This window comes from Mercenaria mercenaria, chromosome 1, assembly GCF_021730395.1.
Source record: "Mercenaria mercenaria strain notata chromosome 1, MADL_Memer_1, whole genome shotgun sequence".
NCBI classification, from domain to species: Eukaryota; Metazoa; Mollusca; class Bivalvia; order Venerida; family Veneridae; genus Mercenaria; species Mercenaria mercenaria.
In genome coordinates, this window is record NC_069361.1 from 9,654,616 (window position 1) to 9,674,138 (window position 19,523).

At 36.7% G+C, this 19,523-nt stretch overlaps 1 protein-coding gene across 1 annotated transcript in view; it reads right to left on the bottom strand.

Annotated features, from left to right (window-relative positions):
• The window catches only part of LOC123545026 (WD repeat-containing protein 81-like), a 104,349-nt gene that overhangs the window by 59,849 nt on the left and 24,977 nt on the right, over nt 1-19,523 (bottom strand). Inside the window, exons 2-4 of the mRNA XM_045331254.2 lie at nt 5,856-6,034; nt 3,000-3,156; nt 601-1,860 (exon numbers count right to left, since the gene is read on the bottom strand). Coding sequence (XP_045187189.2) covers nt 601-1,860; nt 3,000-3,156; nt 5,856-6,034 — 1,596 coding nt within the window. The remainder of the gene's footprint in view (nt 1-600; nt 1,861-2,999; nt 3,157-5,855; nt 6,035-19,523) is intronic.

Here is a 19,523-nt window from a genome sequence, read left to right on the forward strand (position 1 = left end):
TGGAACTGTAGGCAGATTTAAGTACACAAAAAAGCGTGATGGGTGGACTGACAGATGGATGAACAGTTCAAACACTATATGCCTCTCAGGTCTTCAACATCGGAGGCATAAAAAACAGTTTTTCATATCAACTTGGTAGAGTAGTATTTCATAAACTATAGAATATTACTTAGCAGACATTTAATAAATCAAGTCATCGTATATACTTATGTTTTAGTAACTGTGCTTTACTTTATCTACAGCAAATAAAATAAGATTTTTCAAAGTGTAATCATAAAGGAAAAACAGGCTCCTGGAATCAGTACTCCTAGAACAAAATAAATAGTAAACCGTTTTACTAGATATCATTCTAGTAAATGTCACATGATGACGAATATGTTCACCATTATTCCCCATTTCTGCCATAGCTTCAAATGTAAAATCTAGTTATGTCTCCAAAAAACATCATTAAATACTTCAGTTATGAAACTAAAATCTACTACAGTAAATTTCTCTTTGTTCTACAATTTTTCTGTTTGATTTATTCAACTCATTTTAACTTTTTTTAAACTTTGTTCAAATTACTGAAATTTCTCTAAATCTCATTCCATGCAAACATACTTTATATCCAAATGTTAAGTCAATCCAGTTGTGTAGATTTGTAGACACTTGCTCACTCTCTAACATTGCCATATGCCTTTCTACAAACTCTGCAGCAGACGAACACCAATTTGGTAGGTCAAGGTCGGGTAGATCTTCGTGGATGGAGGAGAAAATAGAGGGGTCTGTGAAGAATTCTGGTATACATTCATCTGGTGTCCACTGATACAATCTCTCGATACTATGCGGATATTCGTTTGGCACCCATTTGGTTCTAACATAGGAACAAAGTATGTTTTTTTGTGTTCTGCGTGCTTTGTACACATAATACGTTATATCAGATAAAACATCCGACACATGATGAGGAATATGTTCACCATTATTCCCCATTTCTGCCATAGCTTCAAATGTAAAATCTAACTGGCTATCACCTTTGTTCAGTCTAAATTTTGACATGGAAAGATTTCTAAACCCTGAATTAGAGCTAGTAAAATCTATAACCCAAGGGAGCACTGGGTGATGGTTTGGGTCCCCAAGTCTTCTACCTGCTAAATGATTCAAATACATAAGGTACTTAAAGTTACTTATTCTATGTTTGACCCAATCCTCTGTGAGTTTTGCTAAGTTTTCCACTGGTATATCAAGGTACTGAAACTTGTTAATCACATCAGTTGCATCTTCAAGGTAATTTTCACAATCGCTTAACCTTGAAATGCTTCTGGCACGAAGGTAACTGTTATCTGTACCACTTGAACTTTCTGAACAGCTTTTTAATCGGCTAATATTGGAATCTGTATACATTCTATCAGATACTCTCTCGTTTTGGTCAATATTTAATACTGAGGTTGATGTTTCACTTGTAGATATGTTGCTTTCAACTACATTATCCATTAAATGTGACATTTGGACACTTGTACAATGAACCCAGAGTTTATCATCAACTCGTATGTTCTGTAAATTCAGTTCACCCACTTTTAGCCCCATTCTGTGACTATCAAGTATAGCTTGTAAAGTCTGATACAAAACAAACAAAGATTTGGCATGTGATGTATCAAATACTGCAGGACTGTAACACACAATGTCTCGTAATGAACATGCTATATATGGCTGAACAACAAAAAATGTTGACATAGTCTCTATCACAGCCAGTACTGGAATGGTATTGTTGCCTAGGTGATGTAATGATTGGCTAGGTGAGAAAGTATGAAATGGCTTATCTGGAATGTTGATATAAACACTGGGGTTCATTCGTTGAAGATATGTCCGTACCACATTTGAAAACTGCAAGTAAAAATCATATTGCTTTAATTATCAACTCATACAATAGCCTTTTTCATTAACAAACAAGAGCTGTCGGAGGACAGCAACGCTCGACTATCCAACAGCCTTGTCGATTGAATGAATACGAAAGTCGAAAAAGGGGCATAATTTAAAAAAAGCAAAATAGGGTTATGGAATCTGCATAGTGCTTATCAGCTCATGACAGTGGACAGGTGTGTGAAGTTTCAATCCATTCCCATTAGAGGGTACTGAGATACCAGCTTACATATAAGAATTTAACCCAAAACTCCTAAGTTTAAAAAGGTGCATAATTTTGTAAAATGCAAAGTTGAGTTATTGACCCTTTGCACTGCATGTCATATCATGACAGTGAACAAGTGTGTGAAGTTTCAATCCTTTCCCATTAGTGGATACTGAGATACCAGCTTACATACAAAACCTTAACCAAAAAATTCTAAGTCGAAAAAGGGGCATAATTTTGTAAAAAAAGCAAAATAGAGTTATGGAACCTGCTTTGTGCATGTCAGATCATGACAGTGAACAAGTGTGTGAAGTTTTAATCCATTCCATTTAGTGACTACTGAGATACCAGCTTACATACAAAACCTTAACCAAAAAATTCTAAGTCGAAAAAGGGGCATAATTTTGTAAAAAAGCAAAATAGAGTTATGGACCTGTGCAATGTAAGTCAGTTTATCACAGTGAATAAGTGTGTGAACTTTCAATCCATTCCCACAAGTGGTTACTGAGATACCAGCTTACATACAAAACCTTAACCAAAAATTTCTAAGTCAAAAAGGGGCATAATTTTGTAAAAAAGCAAAATAGAGTTATGGGACCTGTGCAATGTAAGTCAGTTTATCACAGTGAATAAGTGTGTGAAGTTTCAATCCATTCCCACACGTGGTTGCTGAGATACCAGCTTACATACAAAACTTAACCAAATCGGGACGCGGACGCGGACGCGGACGCGGACGCCGACGCATCGGCGAGTGCAATAGCTCTACTATTCTATGAATAGTCGAGCTAAAAATGTAACTCTCTTATTAGATTTTTATTTCATAATATTGGAATATGGAAAATTGACAAAATTCTTTCAACTTAACTCTATAATTATTACAACATTTATTTACTGGTACCTGATCTTCCACTGTGTGATACATGTCAAGATCTTCATTGCTGTATTTTACATGTGCTGATGTCCACAGGTTGCGGAAATTTTCCCTTGCATTCTGTATAAGATGTTCTGTGCATGTCACAACAGGGGCAGCATTGTAAAGGGGTCCATTGTGTAACCTAGAAATTATAACATCCAAATACTAATGTCTATATGGAAAGTTAAATACAGGTTACAGCCTGTCACTCCAACATATCCTTAAAGTACACAGATTTTCTCTATCATACTGTTTCATCCATTTATCCTCCACCCCTGCTTCATGTTCAGGAACTTGCAGGGAAAAGGTTTTAACTATCTGGAAATGTTTTAGGTCTCACTGTCACTCTGACCTTGACCTTTGGCCTATGAAGTGACCACAGACAATCATCCAATGAAGATTGACCACTGTTGGCCTAAGTGTTCAACAGGTATTGATCGTAAACAAGAGATCACAGAGTGATCTTGGCGCCCACCAATGTGCCATTTTTGAGTGTTCCAAATTTCAACACTTACTGACTAGCTCAAGGTCAAATTTCATTTCCATACACAACACTGTGCATGTGGTCCAAATTCGAAAGCTGTAGCTTGAGAAATGTGAAAGTAGGTCACTAGATCAATTTGAAGGACAAAGTTCTTTGTACACAAAACTATGCATGTGCATCAAGTTTGAAGGCTGTAGTTTGAGAAATTTGAAAGTAGGTCACTAGGTCAATCTTAATGTCACAGTTTATTTTGGTACAAAAAACTATGTAAGTGGTCCAAATTTGAAGGCTGTAGCTTGAGAAATGTGAAAGTAGGTCACTAGGTCTATGTCAAAGTTTGTTTGGGTACACAATCCTATGCATGTGGTCTAAATTTGAAGCCTGTAGCTACAGAAATGTGAAAGTAGGTCACTAGGTCAATCTTAAGGTCAAAGTTCATTTCGGTACACAAAACTATGCAAGTGGTCCAAATTTTAAGGCTGTAGCTTGAGAAATGTGAAAGTAGGTCACTAGGTTAAAATCAAGGTCAAATTTTATTTCGGAACACAGAACTATGCATGTGGTCCAAATTTGAAGCCTGTACCTTCAAAAATGTGAAAGTAGGTCACTAGGTCAATGTAAAGGTCAAAGTTTGTTCGGTACACAAAACTATGCAAGTGGTCAAAATTTGAAGGCTGTAGCTCGAGAAATGGGAAAGTAGGTCACTAGGTCAAAATCAAGGTCAATTTTTTTTCGGAACACAGAACTATGCATGTGGTCCAAATTTGAAGCCTGTACCTTCAAACATGTGAAAGTAGGTCACTAGGTCAATGTAAAGGTCAAAGTTTGTTTCAGTACACAAAACTATGCATGTGGTCCAAATCTGAAGGCTGTAGCTTGAGAAATGTGAAAGTAGGTCACTAGGTCAAAATCAAGGTCAAATTTCATTTCGGAACACAAAACTATGCATGTGGTCCAAATTTGAAGCCTGTACCTTCAAAAATGTGAAAGTAGGTCACTAGGTCAATGTCAAGGTCAAAGTTTTTTTCAGTGCTCAAAACTATGCATGTGGTTCAAATTTGAAGGCTGTAGCTACAGAAATGTGAAAGTAGGTCACTAGGTCAATACCAAGGTCAACTCATGTCAAGGTTCATCTTGCCACTCAAAACCATACATGTGGTCCAAATTTGAATGTTGTAGGTTACTGACAAGAAGATTTTAAAAGCTTTTCCCTATATAAGTCTATATGAACCATGTGACCCCAAGGGCGGGGCCATATTTGACCCTAGGGGGATAATTTGAACAAACTTAGTAGAGAACCACTAGATGATGCTACATAACAAATATCAAAGCCCTAGGTTTTGTGGTTTGGGCAAGAAGATATTCAAAGTTTTTCCCTATATAAGTCTATGTAAACCATGTGACCCCCGGGGCGGGGCCATATTTGACCCTAGGGGGATAATTTGAAAAATCTTAGTAGAAGACCACTAGATGATGTCACATACAAAATATCAAAGCCCAAGGCCCTATGCTTTTGAACAAGAGGTTTTTCAAAGTTTTTCCCTATATAAGTCTATACAAAACCATGTGACCCCCGGGGCGGGGCCATATTAGACCCAAGGGAAATAATTTGAATCATCTTGGTAGAGGACCACTAGATGATGCTTCATACCAAATATCAAAGCCCTAGGCTCTGTGGTTCTGGATAAGAAGATTTTCAAAGTTTTTCCCTATATAAATCTATGTAAATTATAGAAATAAACAAAGGGCCAAAACTCATTAAAAAATTGTTGAACCAGTCTGATTTTCAGGGGGACACAACTAGAGTACCAATACATCATTCTGACAAAGTTTGGTCAAAATCCCCCTGGTAGTTTCTGAGGAGATGCGATAACGAGAAATTGTTAACGGACGGACGGACGGAAGGACGTCGGACCACGGACGCAGAGTGATTTGAATAGCCCACCATCTGATGATGGTGGGCTAAAAAAATTCTATCTGATGGTCTGTAACCTTGATCATTCACTTACTAATCAAGAAACGATATGAGTCATCCAGTGGCCACAGCCAATCATCCTATGAAGTCAGACAGTTGTAGGCCCAAGCGTTCTCCAGTTTATTGATCAAAATATGTTTTTCAGTAGTAATGGTCCCTGTGACTTAGTGCTATTGATATTTAAACTAAAGAGTTTGCCAACTTAATGTCAACAAAGCATCCTTTAGTTATTGAAGAGGACAGTCTACTAAAGAACAAACAGGTCTAAACAGAGACCAAATAACTGAGCAAAATGATATACCCCTTCTTCCATGAAGTAAGGTACCAACTATCAATTACAAGCCTGAACTTACGTAAAGACAACTTCACCACTTCAACATACCTTTTACATGGTGCATCATTTTTCTTTATTATTTTGATGCAGACTCTGTTCCAGCTTTTTGGTAACTTCTGGTGTGAGGGGGCCAAAAGTAGGGCAGCATCATCCCTCCCAATGTCTTTTGTCCACTTACATTCGCGTAAACTCTTCTGTCTCAGTGTCTGTAACCAATCCTTATGTACCTGTAAGACGCAAACATGTTTTATAAACAACATTGCCCAAACATAAAACATAAAGAGTCCTGAAAATTAACAGTACAACACAAGAAAAATTATAACATAATATGGAAGAGCATAAATTTTGGTGATAAATCACTTAATTATGATCAGGCTGCTTAACTTGATCATTTTTGGAAACAAGAGGGCCAGGATGGCCCTATACCACTCACCTGCGTTAAGTTGCTTGCTTTGAACAAATTCAAAAACAAAAAAGTAGGAGAGTAGGTCATGTTTAATAAAGATTATTCAAGATAACTACTGAAGTCTGTTGAAAAATTATACAGGTGGTCCAAATCTCTTTGCTGAAGCTTCAAAAACAACAAGCGCTCCGCCAAGCAGGGCAATATACGCGCGAAGGATTACATCAGAGGATGGGAGCAAAAATTAAGAACTTGACTGTTGAAGCCAAAAGGACAGGAACAACAAAGGGAAGAAATTCCAAAAAAAATTCTAAGTCCACAAAAAATATTCTAAGTCCACAAAAAAATCTTTACCAGGTACAGGTATGTCAAAATACACCTAAAAATTGGAGGTACTATCCATGTTGTACCACAGAAAAGTGGTCTCAGTTTTTCCCTACGGCCAATAATAAAAAAGTTTCATAATAAGCTATTTACAGTAACATAAAAGGGAAGTAATTAAAAAAAAATATTATAAGTGAACAAAAAAGTGATCTGCCAAATAAAAACAAGAGCACAGCAATGCAGAGCAATACAGTCTAACCTGTCTTAAGCAGTCAGCCGGGGGAAGCAGACAACTTAGCCGCTAAAGCCAGGTGACCGTTGATCAGAGGTACAGCCAATATATGTATTTTTCAGATTTCTGACCAGTGTTCAATCATGACTTTAGCCTTAAGGCCCATTTCTTTTTTGTTTTTCTATTATTATTTTACCAGGATACACTGACGTGCATTTCGTGCCTTCGCAATACGAATGGTCTTCTCAGCAGTCTACAACTCCGGCATGTTTTTTTTTTACAACAAAGATTATAACAGACAATTTTCCAACTTCAAAACAAGTTTGTTTACGATATTCGCCATTTTGGTAAGGAAAGCTACCTTCTGCGCTTACTGTATACGCTAAAATCTAAGATTACCGTTACGTTCCGTAAAAGACCGAGTGGTTTATATTTCTTTCAAACAGAATTAATTATGTATAAATTTAACAATATTTTGATGAAAGAATATAGAGACAAGAGGGTCATGATGACCCTGGATCGCTCACCTTAATAATATGAGCTACATGTTTCAAATGTCAAACTGATGATAAAATATTAAGAAAGTCGGTAGGTCACATTCATGGTCAATGAAATTCAGTTTTATGATTTGTGTGCAAACCTGTGTATGTCATCAAAATTTCAAGGCTGTATCTTAAAAAACAAGAAAGTAGGTCAGTAGGTCAAGGGCACAGTCAAGTAACATCATATTATTTGGGGTCATCAGGTAATTATACTTAAACAGCCTTGGAAATACGATCAGATGATTTTTAAGTATTTTTGCCTATATTACTCACATAATAATTAAGTGACCCAGGGCAGGGCCCCTTTTAACCCAAGGGGCATAATTTGAATAATTTTGGTAGAATACTACTAGACAATGCATCACACCAAATATTAAAAGCCTAGGTTGTACGGTTTCAGACAAGAAAATTTTTAAAGCTTTTTCCTATACAAGTCTATATAAAACTTGGGACCCCCAGGGCAGGGCCTCTTTTCACCCCAGGGGTACAATTTGAACAATTTTGGTTGAGGACCATACGGCAATGCTACATTACAAATATCAAAGGTCTAAGTGTCGTGGTTTCAGACTTTTAAACTTTTTTTCTTATATGAGTCTATGTAAAACTTGGGACCCCCGGGGCGGGACCATATTTGACCTTAGGGGGATAATTTGAACAATCTTGGTAGAGGGCCACTAGATAATGCTACATACCAAATATCAAAGCCCTAGGCCATGTGGTTTTGTACAAGAAGATTTTCAAAGTTTTCCCAATATAAGTCTATATAAACGATGTGACCCCCGGGGCGCCATATTTGACCCTAGGGGAATAATTTGAATAATCTTGGTAGAGGACCACTAGATGATGCTACATACCAAATATTAAAGCCCTAGTCCATGCGGTTTTGTACAAGAAGATTTCCAAAGTTTTCCCTATATAAGTCTATATAAACCATATGACCACCGGGGCAGGGCCATATTTGACCCTAAGGGGATAATTTGAACAATTTTGGTAGAGGACCACTAGATGATATTACACACCAGATATCAAAGCCCTAGGCCCTTTGGTTTTGGGCAAGAAGATTTTTTCTTTTGGTTGCCATGGCAACCAGAGTTCTGCATGGAATAAAATTCTTTGAATAATTTTGAAAGGGGACCACCCAAGGATCATTCCTGTGAAGTTTGGTGTAATTCTGCCAAGGGGTTTTCAAGAAGATTTTTTTAGAAAATGTTGACAGACGGACGACTGACGACACACGACGCACGTCACACGACGCATGTCACACGACGGACATTGAGCGGTCACAATAGCTCACCATGAGCCTTTGGCTCAGGTGAGCTAAAAATCACAAATATTATGATACTAATTAGATATTGAGTATTACCTTAAACTGAGGTCAAACTGTGAACAACAAAACTGACACAATTTGACATGCTAATCGTCAATAATTACTGGCCATTTGATCGTAACGAAAAGAGGATCACACCTTTGGTTATCATTCTTAATTGAGAAGCTCATGTTCATTTTGTCGTTTTTGTGGTGAAGTAACGCGAAACTGGGCAATCACGTGTTTCTCAAAAATTGGGTATCTTTGACAATTATCGCCTAAACATTGGTTTTGGAAGAAACATGGCCCCTAAAAGGAGTCAAATATGGCAGTCGGGAGGCAATTCCGGTGGACCCTGTCCGCAGAAAGGAGGTGGCCACAGAATAAAGTGATAAAATAGAGGAAAATCCGTCTAGGACGTCATAAAATGACCACTGAACAGAGGTGACCGCTGGTCGGAGTTGACCGTTAGTACAGGTTAGACTGTATACACAAAGCAATCTGCAATGCAGAGCAATATACACAAAGCAAAGTCATATATGACCTTTGACCCCTAAGTGTGACCTTGATGCAAGTCATCCGAAACATGTGCTCCACACGTCCTCTCGGTGTGGAGAACATTTGTGCCAAGTTTCTTCGAAATCCTTCAAGCATTTCAAGAGTTAAAAAAACAGACACAAAACAAATTGATATGACCTTTGACCCCTAAGTGTGACCTTGACCTTGAAGCGAGACATCCAAAACATGCGCTCTGCATGTCGTCTCGGTGTGGTGAACATTCGTGTTATGTTTCTATGAAATCCTTCAAGGGGTTCAAGAGTTACAGAGCGGACACGAAATTGCTTACGGACGGACAGATGGATACCGGGGGTATAACATAATATGTCCCTTCGGGCATAAAATAAAGTATGTCAGTTGGTCAGGGTTAAGAACAATTACACATGCAGTCCAAATTTCTATGCTGTACCTTCAAAAACAAGAAAGTAGGTCAGTAGGTCATGATTAAGACTATTCAAGATGAATATTGAAATCTGTATCAAAAAAGTATACAGGTGGTCCAAATTTCTATGCTGAAACTTCAGAAAACAAGTAAGTAGGTCAGTAGGTCACAATTAAGACTGTTCAGTACGAGTATTGAAATCTGTTTCAAACATTGTACATGTGGTCCAAATTTCTTTGCTGTGACTTCAAAAACAAGAAAGTACCGGTAGGTCAGTATGTCACAAGAAAGCTGTATCAAACATTATACAGGTGGTCCAAATCGCTTTCCTGTAGTAGGTTCAAAAACAAGAAAGTAGGTCAGTTGGTCAGGGTTAAGAATGTTAAAGACGAGTATTGAAATCTGTATCAAAACTTATACAGGTGGTCCAAATTTACATGCTGTAAGTTCAAAAATGAACAAGTAGGTCATGATTAAGATTATTCAAAATGAGTATTGAAATCTGTATCAAACATTTTACTTGTGGTCCTAATTCCTTTGCCATTGCTTTAAAAAACAAATAGTCTATGTAAAACAAGAGACAACCCGGGCATGGCCTATATTTTTTGGACAAAAAGATTTTCAATTTTTTGCCCTTTATAAGTCTATATGAATCGTGTGACCCCAAGGGTCGGGCCATATTTGACCCTGGTGGGATAATTTGAACAATCCTGAAAGAGGACCACTAGATGCTGCTACAAACCAAATATCAAAGCCTTTCAGTTGCCATGCCAACCAGAGTTCTGTACGGAATTCAATTCTTTGAACAGTTTTCAAAGCAGACCATTTGTGGAACAATCCCTGTGAAGTTTCATCAGAATTGGCCTGGTGGTTTCGAAGATGTTGTTTATAGGAAAATGTTGACAGACAACGAATGCCGGACAATCACTGACCACAACAGCTCTCCCTTGAGCACTTCATGCTCAGGTGAGCTAATAAAACTTGCAATAATTTCCGTACTGCCAGCTGAATATTAATATAATTACTGAGCTGCTTCCCTATGATTGTAAAGGACTTTTAATACAAAGAATCAATTAAGCTGTAAACAATAAATAGATTTTCAATAAAATGCAGTCACTCATGTTGTTTCAGCAACAATTGACTTCCGCAACTTTTGCTATCTTAGTAAGATTCTTACATGGTGTCCTAACAAAGTCACTGATACTATTACAGATACAAACAATTGGCCGGCTTATTTTTGAGTGTGGCTGATTTATGAGCCTGTTTTGTTTGTAGTGAAATGGTGGCTTATTTTTGAGACCGGCTTATTTTCAAAAACGACATATTTTCCGGATTTCAGGGTATCTCAGAATCAGTTCTAACGTCAAATTATTTGGACTATTATTGATCTATGCAGTCTCCATTTCAAAACATGTTGCAAATTTGTGCGATTTGTGATTAATAAATTAGTGATAAGTAAAGTGATTCTCACAAGTGACGCATATTCTTCAATGATATATCGCCAAAAATAACTGCATCTACTGAAAATGTTTCATATGGTATAATTGTCTTTCATCTTATCAGGTCAGAGAGATGGGCTTTTTGAACCAGGCTAGTTCAATTGACCCATAATAAGACATGTATACATAGGCCTAATGAACCATAGATCATGAGATACACGGATTCTGTGGCTTTGCAAACAGGTACGTTATTTTGCACAATTTAAGTCACCATAGATTTTACAAAATTCTTAAAATAAATAATGTAACCGTTGGAAAATCTTTATTTCGGTCACATGTAAAATCCAAGAGACAAAGGAGGAAGAAAACATACTGACTTCCGCTGATTTGAGATGCAAATGCATATTCGTATCCTCCTGCATCCGTAACTAAAATATGGCAATATTTTTCTCCCTTTTTACTATTTCGGTTATCTCCCTGCTTTGGCCAGCTTTAAGTCACATGATCATAATACAGCTGAGAAAATTGCAAAATTGGCGACAAACTGATGAAACACAGCAAAATAATGTATAACAAGAGGACCATCATGGTCCTGAATCGCTCACCTCTTTCCACATGACCCAGTTTTGAGTATGACGTCGTTTTTTCTATTATTTGACATAGTGACCTAGTTTTTGAGCTCATGTGACCCAGTTTTGAACTTGACCTAGATACACTACAGGCAGCGCGCAGTCTACATTTGAACACCCGCAGCGGTGGTCAACAGCGGAGTGTCCGCTACAAAATGACCATCGAGGTCGGGTGTTCAGAGCCATTAACACCGCGGTCACTTTGAAACGGGATGTCCACGCTGACCTCGGTGGTCATCACGGCGACATCGAGGTGGTCGGCGCGGTCACCAATTTACCTGTACATTTATTTTCCACTATGATTTTTACGATCCATGTACATGTACATTTATATTTCCTAAAAAAAATTCAATCTTCAATTCAATTATAGTTTAGATGATAGCGTACGTATCACAAAGAAAATCAGTTTGTTTGTTGTACGTTTCATTGTTTAAAACGTAACTTGTTTCCGTTATGGTAACAGTTGTTCATGTATGTACATTTTCACGGATTTTATGATTGATTTGTTCATGTTTTATTTAATCACACTCCTAATACAAAGTCCGATGTTTTTGTTTCGAGAATTCAACGCATTCAATCGACACTGTTTTCAAACATAAATGTAGCATACCTACACGTCACGTGCACTATTTATAGCAAACCTCAAATAATACGTACTCGTTTGATGTTCAGGTTCTAACGGAGTTAGCATTTCTCATACATGTATACATAAATTTTGTGTCATCAACATTTATAGATAAATTTCACGTCTGATGGAAATAGTAGAACAGAAATGTATTTCAAGTCTTCGTCGATGTCAGAGTAGAAAAGCAGAATAGATCATCAGAAGATTGCATTATTTGATTTGATTCTCATCCATTAACATGAATCAGTTTACATAAACAATAAAATAATGCACAGAAAATATATGTAAATGGCCAAGTAAGAGATACGAGAGACTTTATACTGTTATTACAAATACTACACCATTTTCATATATCACGTTTGTTTTAGGTATATATATATGTACATTATAATAATTAGGAAGTGTAAGCATTATTTTGGATATTTGTTTCTCAAAAAAAAAATCTCTTCATTATACACATATTATATGTTTGTAAAATAAAGATAAATAAAAAAGAATACAGGACCCCTCATGTTTACTGCTGAGAATTTGACAAATTACAAGTACAAAACGGGATGGACTTTTTTTTGTGTGTGGGGGGGGGGGGGGGGAGGTTACGACGCACCGACACAATTAGGCTATAGGTCATATAGCGACTTTCCAGCTTTGCTGGTGGAGGAAGACCCCATACGGACTTCGGCCTTGGACACACATTGAAAATATTTTTATGATAATTCAACAAACAAAAATAATTTCAAGAATTAGGTGTTGGGTGTGGAAGTTATATATATGAATCTTCAACACTTCCGCATAATACATAATTCATATATCTAATTTATATCATGTGCGAAAGTATTTCAAAGATTCGTGTTTTTTGCAGTAATTAAGTCGGTACCTATTCTCTAACAGTTGGTAATTAATTGGTACACGATTTACTCGATTACTGGGCGTTACTCGCACGTGCAATTATCTTAATTTAAGTTGGAAGTCGGTAGCTTTGCTCAGTGTGTGGGTGTGAATATCTCACGTGCACAACTGGTATCTAATTGAACTTGATTGAAGGAGGTGTATTTTCAAAATAAAGGATTCTTATTGTACGTGTTCAAACTGTCATATAATTAGTAATAATTGAAGCCGGTATCTTTGTTCAGTGAGTGGGTGAGAATCTCTTGATCTGTAAATCTTTTTTTTTTTCTGGTACAGCTTTTGGCAATAAGCACCAGATGTTATTATGCTCCCTACATTTCATTATTTACAACCCACATGTGACAGTATTACTGGATTAATCATATAGTGAAAATATAATAATTGGATTAACTATATAGTGCAAATAGTTCATTATTATACAGTTACTTTGTTTTTGTGATTACGAGATTCTGTGACAATGAGTATCAGACAGTTGACAAAACAGTGTACGCACTTTGTGGTACGTTACCAGTGTGATAATAAGCCCCAGGTCAGGACTCGTGGATTTTTCCGCACCGATGAAGAGGTGAGTACTTTCAGTTTTTGCTTAATGTCAATTCACAACCCGTGTAAAGCATTTTGATTTTGAACAGTCGCACTTTTTCTATAGGCGAATAATTGACTTGCAGCGTGTATCGCAGGAAGTCATTGTTTTATTTAATATTCATTTGTACATATCTATTTTGCATTATTTCGATTTTGAATACAAAATGTTATTCTAATTAAACCAACCCGACGTATATCAGTTAAATATGAGCACATTTGACATTTTCGTCGGCACTGGCGGTATTTTGCAACTTTTGAAATTGTGATTGTGTCATTTGATCGACTGTATCTTAAAAACCTGTTCTTTGATTTTATTAAAACTTAGTTAGGAAACTGTCTAATATTTTAGATTTGGGAATTATGCAAAAATTTCATGAATATTAAAAAACAACAACATTTTTTAAGAAATATATAGGCCTACAGTTGATTTGGCAAAGTTTCTGCATCAAACACATTGTAATTTTGCAGACGAACATGTTATTGAAAATTTTGTAGACGCCTGATACTTATAATACAGGTGTCAAGTTTGACACCCATGTGTATTGTCTATTAGTACAAATACTATGTGTATTGCATAATGTGTATTGTCAATTTGACAGCCGTGTGTGTTGTCAACAATGGTTGAATTTGAATTTAAGATTTTTAAAAGTGTCATTTTGGTCAAGTAGCACCCTGTTTCTTGTATACATGTATGTATATCATCGTGGCATGGGACAGCGTATTGTATTGGCAAGATATTAGCATTTAAATTATGTCAATTAAATTCTAAAGTAACATGTATGTTGCCATCCCTAATCACGGCATGTATGAATGAAAGGTGTAACATCGTGACACGTGCTGATGTATTATTATTATACCAGATTTATTAAATTTTATGTATGACATAAGTATTTGAAATTAAACGCGTGATTTATGTCAAGTTGCGGATTGTATCAGTGTATTAGAATTAAAAGAAAATTGACAAGATATTGGCTATGATTTGTAGCTTTTTATTTTATTATTATTATACGCACCCTTGTAAAGTGTTACAATTATAAATAGATTCAACTATGGAACAACCACTTGTAAAAAATCTCGTATATAAAATGTTCTGTTCTGTTAATTTGATGCTCAGTGAATTAAACAGATGTGTAGATATTGTGCCCATTGTATATAATGTACCTTATTAAATTTCATAAGATCTGTTAGGTTTTATCATAGCTGCCTACATTTAAAATCATAGTTAACTATTTTATACGGCTTTTTACTTATAGCTAGCTAATCCTATACAATTCTATATCTTTGTACGTATAAACATGTATATATACATGTATACTTTGATTTTTTTAATAGCAATACATGATATAATTAAAAGATGTGCAATGAAATTATTGAATGTGACTTGATCACTGTTTGAGATAAGAGTTATCAAAGCGCTATCGCTTTTTGCTTAAGTGGATTAAAGTCATTTTAAAAATAAAATTGCTCTTTTATAAAGAAAGATTCGCTATCAGCCTCTGATGTATAATAAAATTAATTTCGTTTTGTGTTTCAGATTATGGTAGACGGAGTTTATAAGGTTCAGTGGGGAAGGAAGGACGAGGTTGACACAGCGGTGGTGATCGCAGCGGGCAGTGAGAAGGAGATGAAGGCAGAATGCAAGAAGTTACAACGCGAGCCTGTCGCACATACCGCAACATCCGTTGCAACATCCGTTGCTACGACGAAAACAAAGGTAATTACGTAGTGACAAGTCTACATATATTTTCACAGTAGTTAAGTGTAAAAGTCATTTCTTTCTTGCATAAAACAGTCTTGTCACATAATAATTTTAGTTAAAAATTAGAGACAGCAGCAAAGTTTCTGGTGTAAGTGACAAATGTAAACACGCGAGAATTTCGAATTTGCATAAGGGGACAATAAGTGTTCTCTTAATTAATTCGAAAAAAATGTGACGCGCCAGTTGAAACGGGTAGTTTGGCTGAATGACGTTAATTGGTACCATTGCTTAAGCGTAGTGTACGTTTATACGTTTGAACAGAATTTATTTACATGTAAAATAAAATATAAATTTTCTGAAACTGTAAAAAAGCATTTTAATCAAGACTGACATGCAGCTTATCTTCCTTTCTTTCGACTCCAAAGCCGAGGGCAGCCCGCCAGTGTGTGATACGGGTTGTATCTCCACCTGGGTTTTACCCAGAGACAACTGTAAAATGTGAGCGGTGGGTCAATCACAGTGTCGACATCATCTCCGGTCAGCGCAGCAACGACAGGGGTACAGGCCGTTACTACATCCGCCGTGACAACAGCCATGTCTTCATCAGCACTGACGGTTGTACCAGCCATCACGTCATCCGTCGTGAGCACAGAAATATCGACGCAAGCAGCATCGCCGACGTCAGTCGAACCTGCCGTGCATGCTGTGCCTTCAGGCGACACTCCAACAACATCACGTCCTGGATTATAAGCAGAACAGGCCGTCCAACGGGATTTGGACCACTCCAGAGCAACTTGTTGGCATTGGAGGCATCCGTTAGGTCTATGGCAGCGGAACAGATTAACTTACGAAAGCTTTTCGAAGCCGAGAGAGCGAACGAAGGGAGATGGAGGGGGAAGTAAAAGTAATGAGGGCTCTGCTAGAGAGCATCGCGTGTAAGCTGGAAGATATGAATATCAACAACAACACCGTTAGGCCTACAAGCACCGACGATCAGGAAGTGCCAGCTCAACACCATATTCCATTGAGGACCTTCGAGACCTTCACAAGGCGTCATCTGGACCTGGGAACATGGCGGCACATTAGTGCAGCGTCTCTTTCCAGAACTTTTTGGAGTGACGAACTTACGATATATGTACAGTTGGGGAAAGGCGGGGGAAATCTAAATAAGAAAGAGCTGTGCGAGGAAAGGAAGGTTGTTGTGCAGCAGTATGTGTGTACGTTCTATCCGGAGGTGAAAGGGCCCAAAGACTGTGGAAGGATGTTGTAGTTCCTAAGGTTAACGAACTTTTACGCCGTGTGAGCAGACAAGAACGTAAACAGAAAAAGCAGTCAACGACGTGCAATCAAGAACAAAGTCCAGCACTCAGCATGCCAGATATAAACTTTTCGTACGTGTCCGACGACTTTGTGTCATATATGAACCTGTGAGAAATATGAGACTTTTGAAAGAAACAGCATTGTACAAAGTTGCGTTTAAATGAATCTGTGTTCTTCTTAATGTATATACATGTCGTTTTTTATCCAAAAAAATAACTAAAATAGAGTACTCCGATTTTTGCTTTACTTACAAAGACCCACTAGCTCCATGTTTTGTATATATGTTTTGCTACTGTAGTTTTAGTTTGATCTTTGTTGTATTAAACCGCCAAACACAGTTGTTAGGTATTGAATAAATTCTGTAGTTTTCATGTATACATTTCATATGTCTGTCTATAAATACAATAAAGCATTTCTACTTCTTTTTTGTGTGTTTAATATAATTATGCTTACTACTGTTATCATTCTCCAAAACCCCAATACTGAATTCTCTCCCTATCTCAAGACGTAATTCTCAGTTTGGGCTGCTTTCGCGATACCCTGGACTTCTATACCTTTACATTTGTATATCAGGTATGCATTGAAATATCCTTCCAAGGGATTATAGAATTGTGTGAAAATGTTGAAGCTCCATGTATAATTAAATGTTCGGCAAAATGCCTTCTTTTGAGTAATTTAAGGCAACATTTTTTCCGTTCCAATGGGCGTGGCTTAAATAAATTTCTTGCTTGAAATTCCTCTAAAGAATACATCTTGCCCAAATTTTAGAACTAGTGGGGGAGGGGGGTCATGCCTGGACCCTGGATTACCGAACATGAATCAGTAAAAAGCAATTAGTCTAAAACAGGTGTGAATGAACAGAACACTACAGTTTTCAAGACAACAGATGCACTGTAAATATTGTTTGATCAAAAAGCATATAATTATAATACGCAGGTATTTACGTGTTGCATTATCAAAAGCAATAATTAAATTTAATATAGTTCGATTAAATCAAATTCGTAAATATTTACAGCTGTTAATTTAGGGAATAAATTGTGTATATTATATTTTCCGGTTAAGAACGACAAACTTTTAATGCATTTAAGTAGGATTTAAATTGAGGTCTAATTTTATGTAATTAATCTGAATTTTAGTATCATAACAAAGCACTGGATTTGAGTATCATGATGAAACAACCTTTAATAATTAACGTGCGTAACGAACTGAAATTTAATGAAAACTCAGACATGCAAACAATGATAAAGGAATTATAAATTCAAACATGCGAAAACAGTTGAATGAAACAAACTTAAAAATATATGAAAACTCAAACATGATAACGAAACTGTCAAATAGCAGCAGCCGTGAAAGATTTTACAATTAGAACGAAATTGTACTAAATGTACATAATTCAAATATATATAGATCTATTAAAAAGTATGCAAATGAAGACACATTATTGAATGCACGTTAAACTGTGAATGTTTACATTTCACGGCGGCTGCTTAACTCCAATACGCACGCTTGTAATATACCGTACCTGAATAAAAAAGAAATTATTAATATTTTTTTTAAAGGCAATTAAATACATTTGTAGAATGCACTTAATTTATCTTGAACTATTCTTTTTTTTATTTTATAAAATATTCATTTCCTATAAATTTTAACCCCGTGACCACCGCAATTCCACCGCAACGGACACCGGAAAACCACCGCGATCACTTATTCGACGGTACTGTAACGATCGTGTTTAATTGACCGTGGTGGTCAAAAGGGTGTCCGACCACCGCAATTTGACACCCAAATTAAAAAACGAACACCGAGGTCGGGTGATTTATGTAGACTACGCGCTGCCTGTAGTGTATTATCAAGATAAAAATTCTGACCAATTTTCATGAAGATCCATTGAAAAATATGGTCTCTAGAGAGGTCAAAAGATTTTAATATTTTAGACCTACTGACCTAGTTTTTGACCGCAGTTGACCCAGTTTCAAACTTGACCTAGATATCATCAAGATGAACATTCAGACCAACTTTCATACAAATCCCATGAAAAGTATGGCCTCTAGAGAGGTCACAAGGTTTTTTTATTATTTGACCTACTGACCTAGTTTTTTATGGCACGTGACCCAGTTTCAAACTTGACCTAGATATCATCAAGGTGAACATTCTGACCAATTTTTATGGAGATCCATTCACAAGTATGGTCTCTAGAGAGGTCACAAGGTTTTTCTATTTTTATACCTAATGACCTAGTTTTTGACCACACATGACCCTGTTTCGAACTTGACCTAGATATCATCAAGATGAACATTCAGACCAATTTTCATACAGATCCCATGAAAAATATGGCCTTTAGAGAGGTCACAAGGTTTTTCTATTATTTGACCTACTGACCTAGTTTTTGATGGCACCTGACCCACTTTCAAATTTGACCTAGATATCATCAAGATGAACATTCAGACCAATTTTCATACAGATCCCATGAAAAATATGGCCTTTAGAGAGGTCACAAGGTTTTTCTATTATTTGACCTACTGACCTAGTTTTTGACCGCATGTGACCCACTTTCGAACTTGACCTAGATATCATCAAGGTGAACATTCTGACTAATTTTCATACAGATCTCATGAAATATATGGCCTCTAGAGAGGTCACAAGATTTTCTATTTTTAGACCTACTGACCTAGTTTTGACCACACATGACCAATTTCGAACTTGACCTAGATATCATCAAGGTGAACATTCAGACCAATTTCATACGACCCCATGAAAATTATGGCC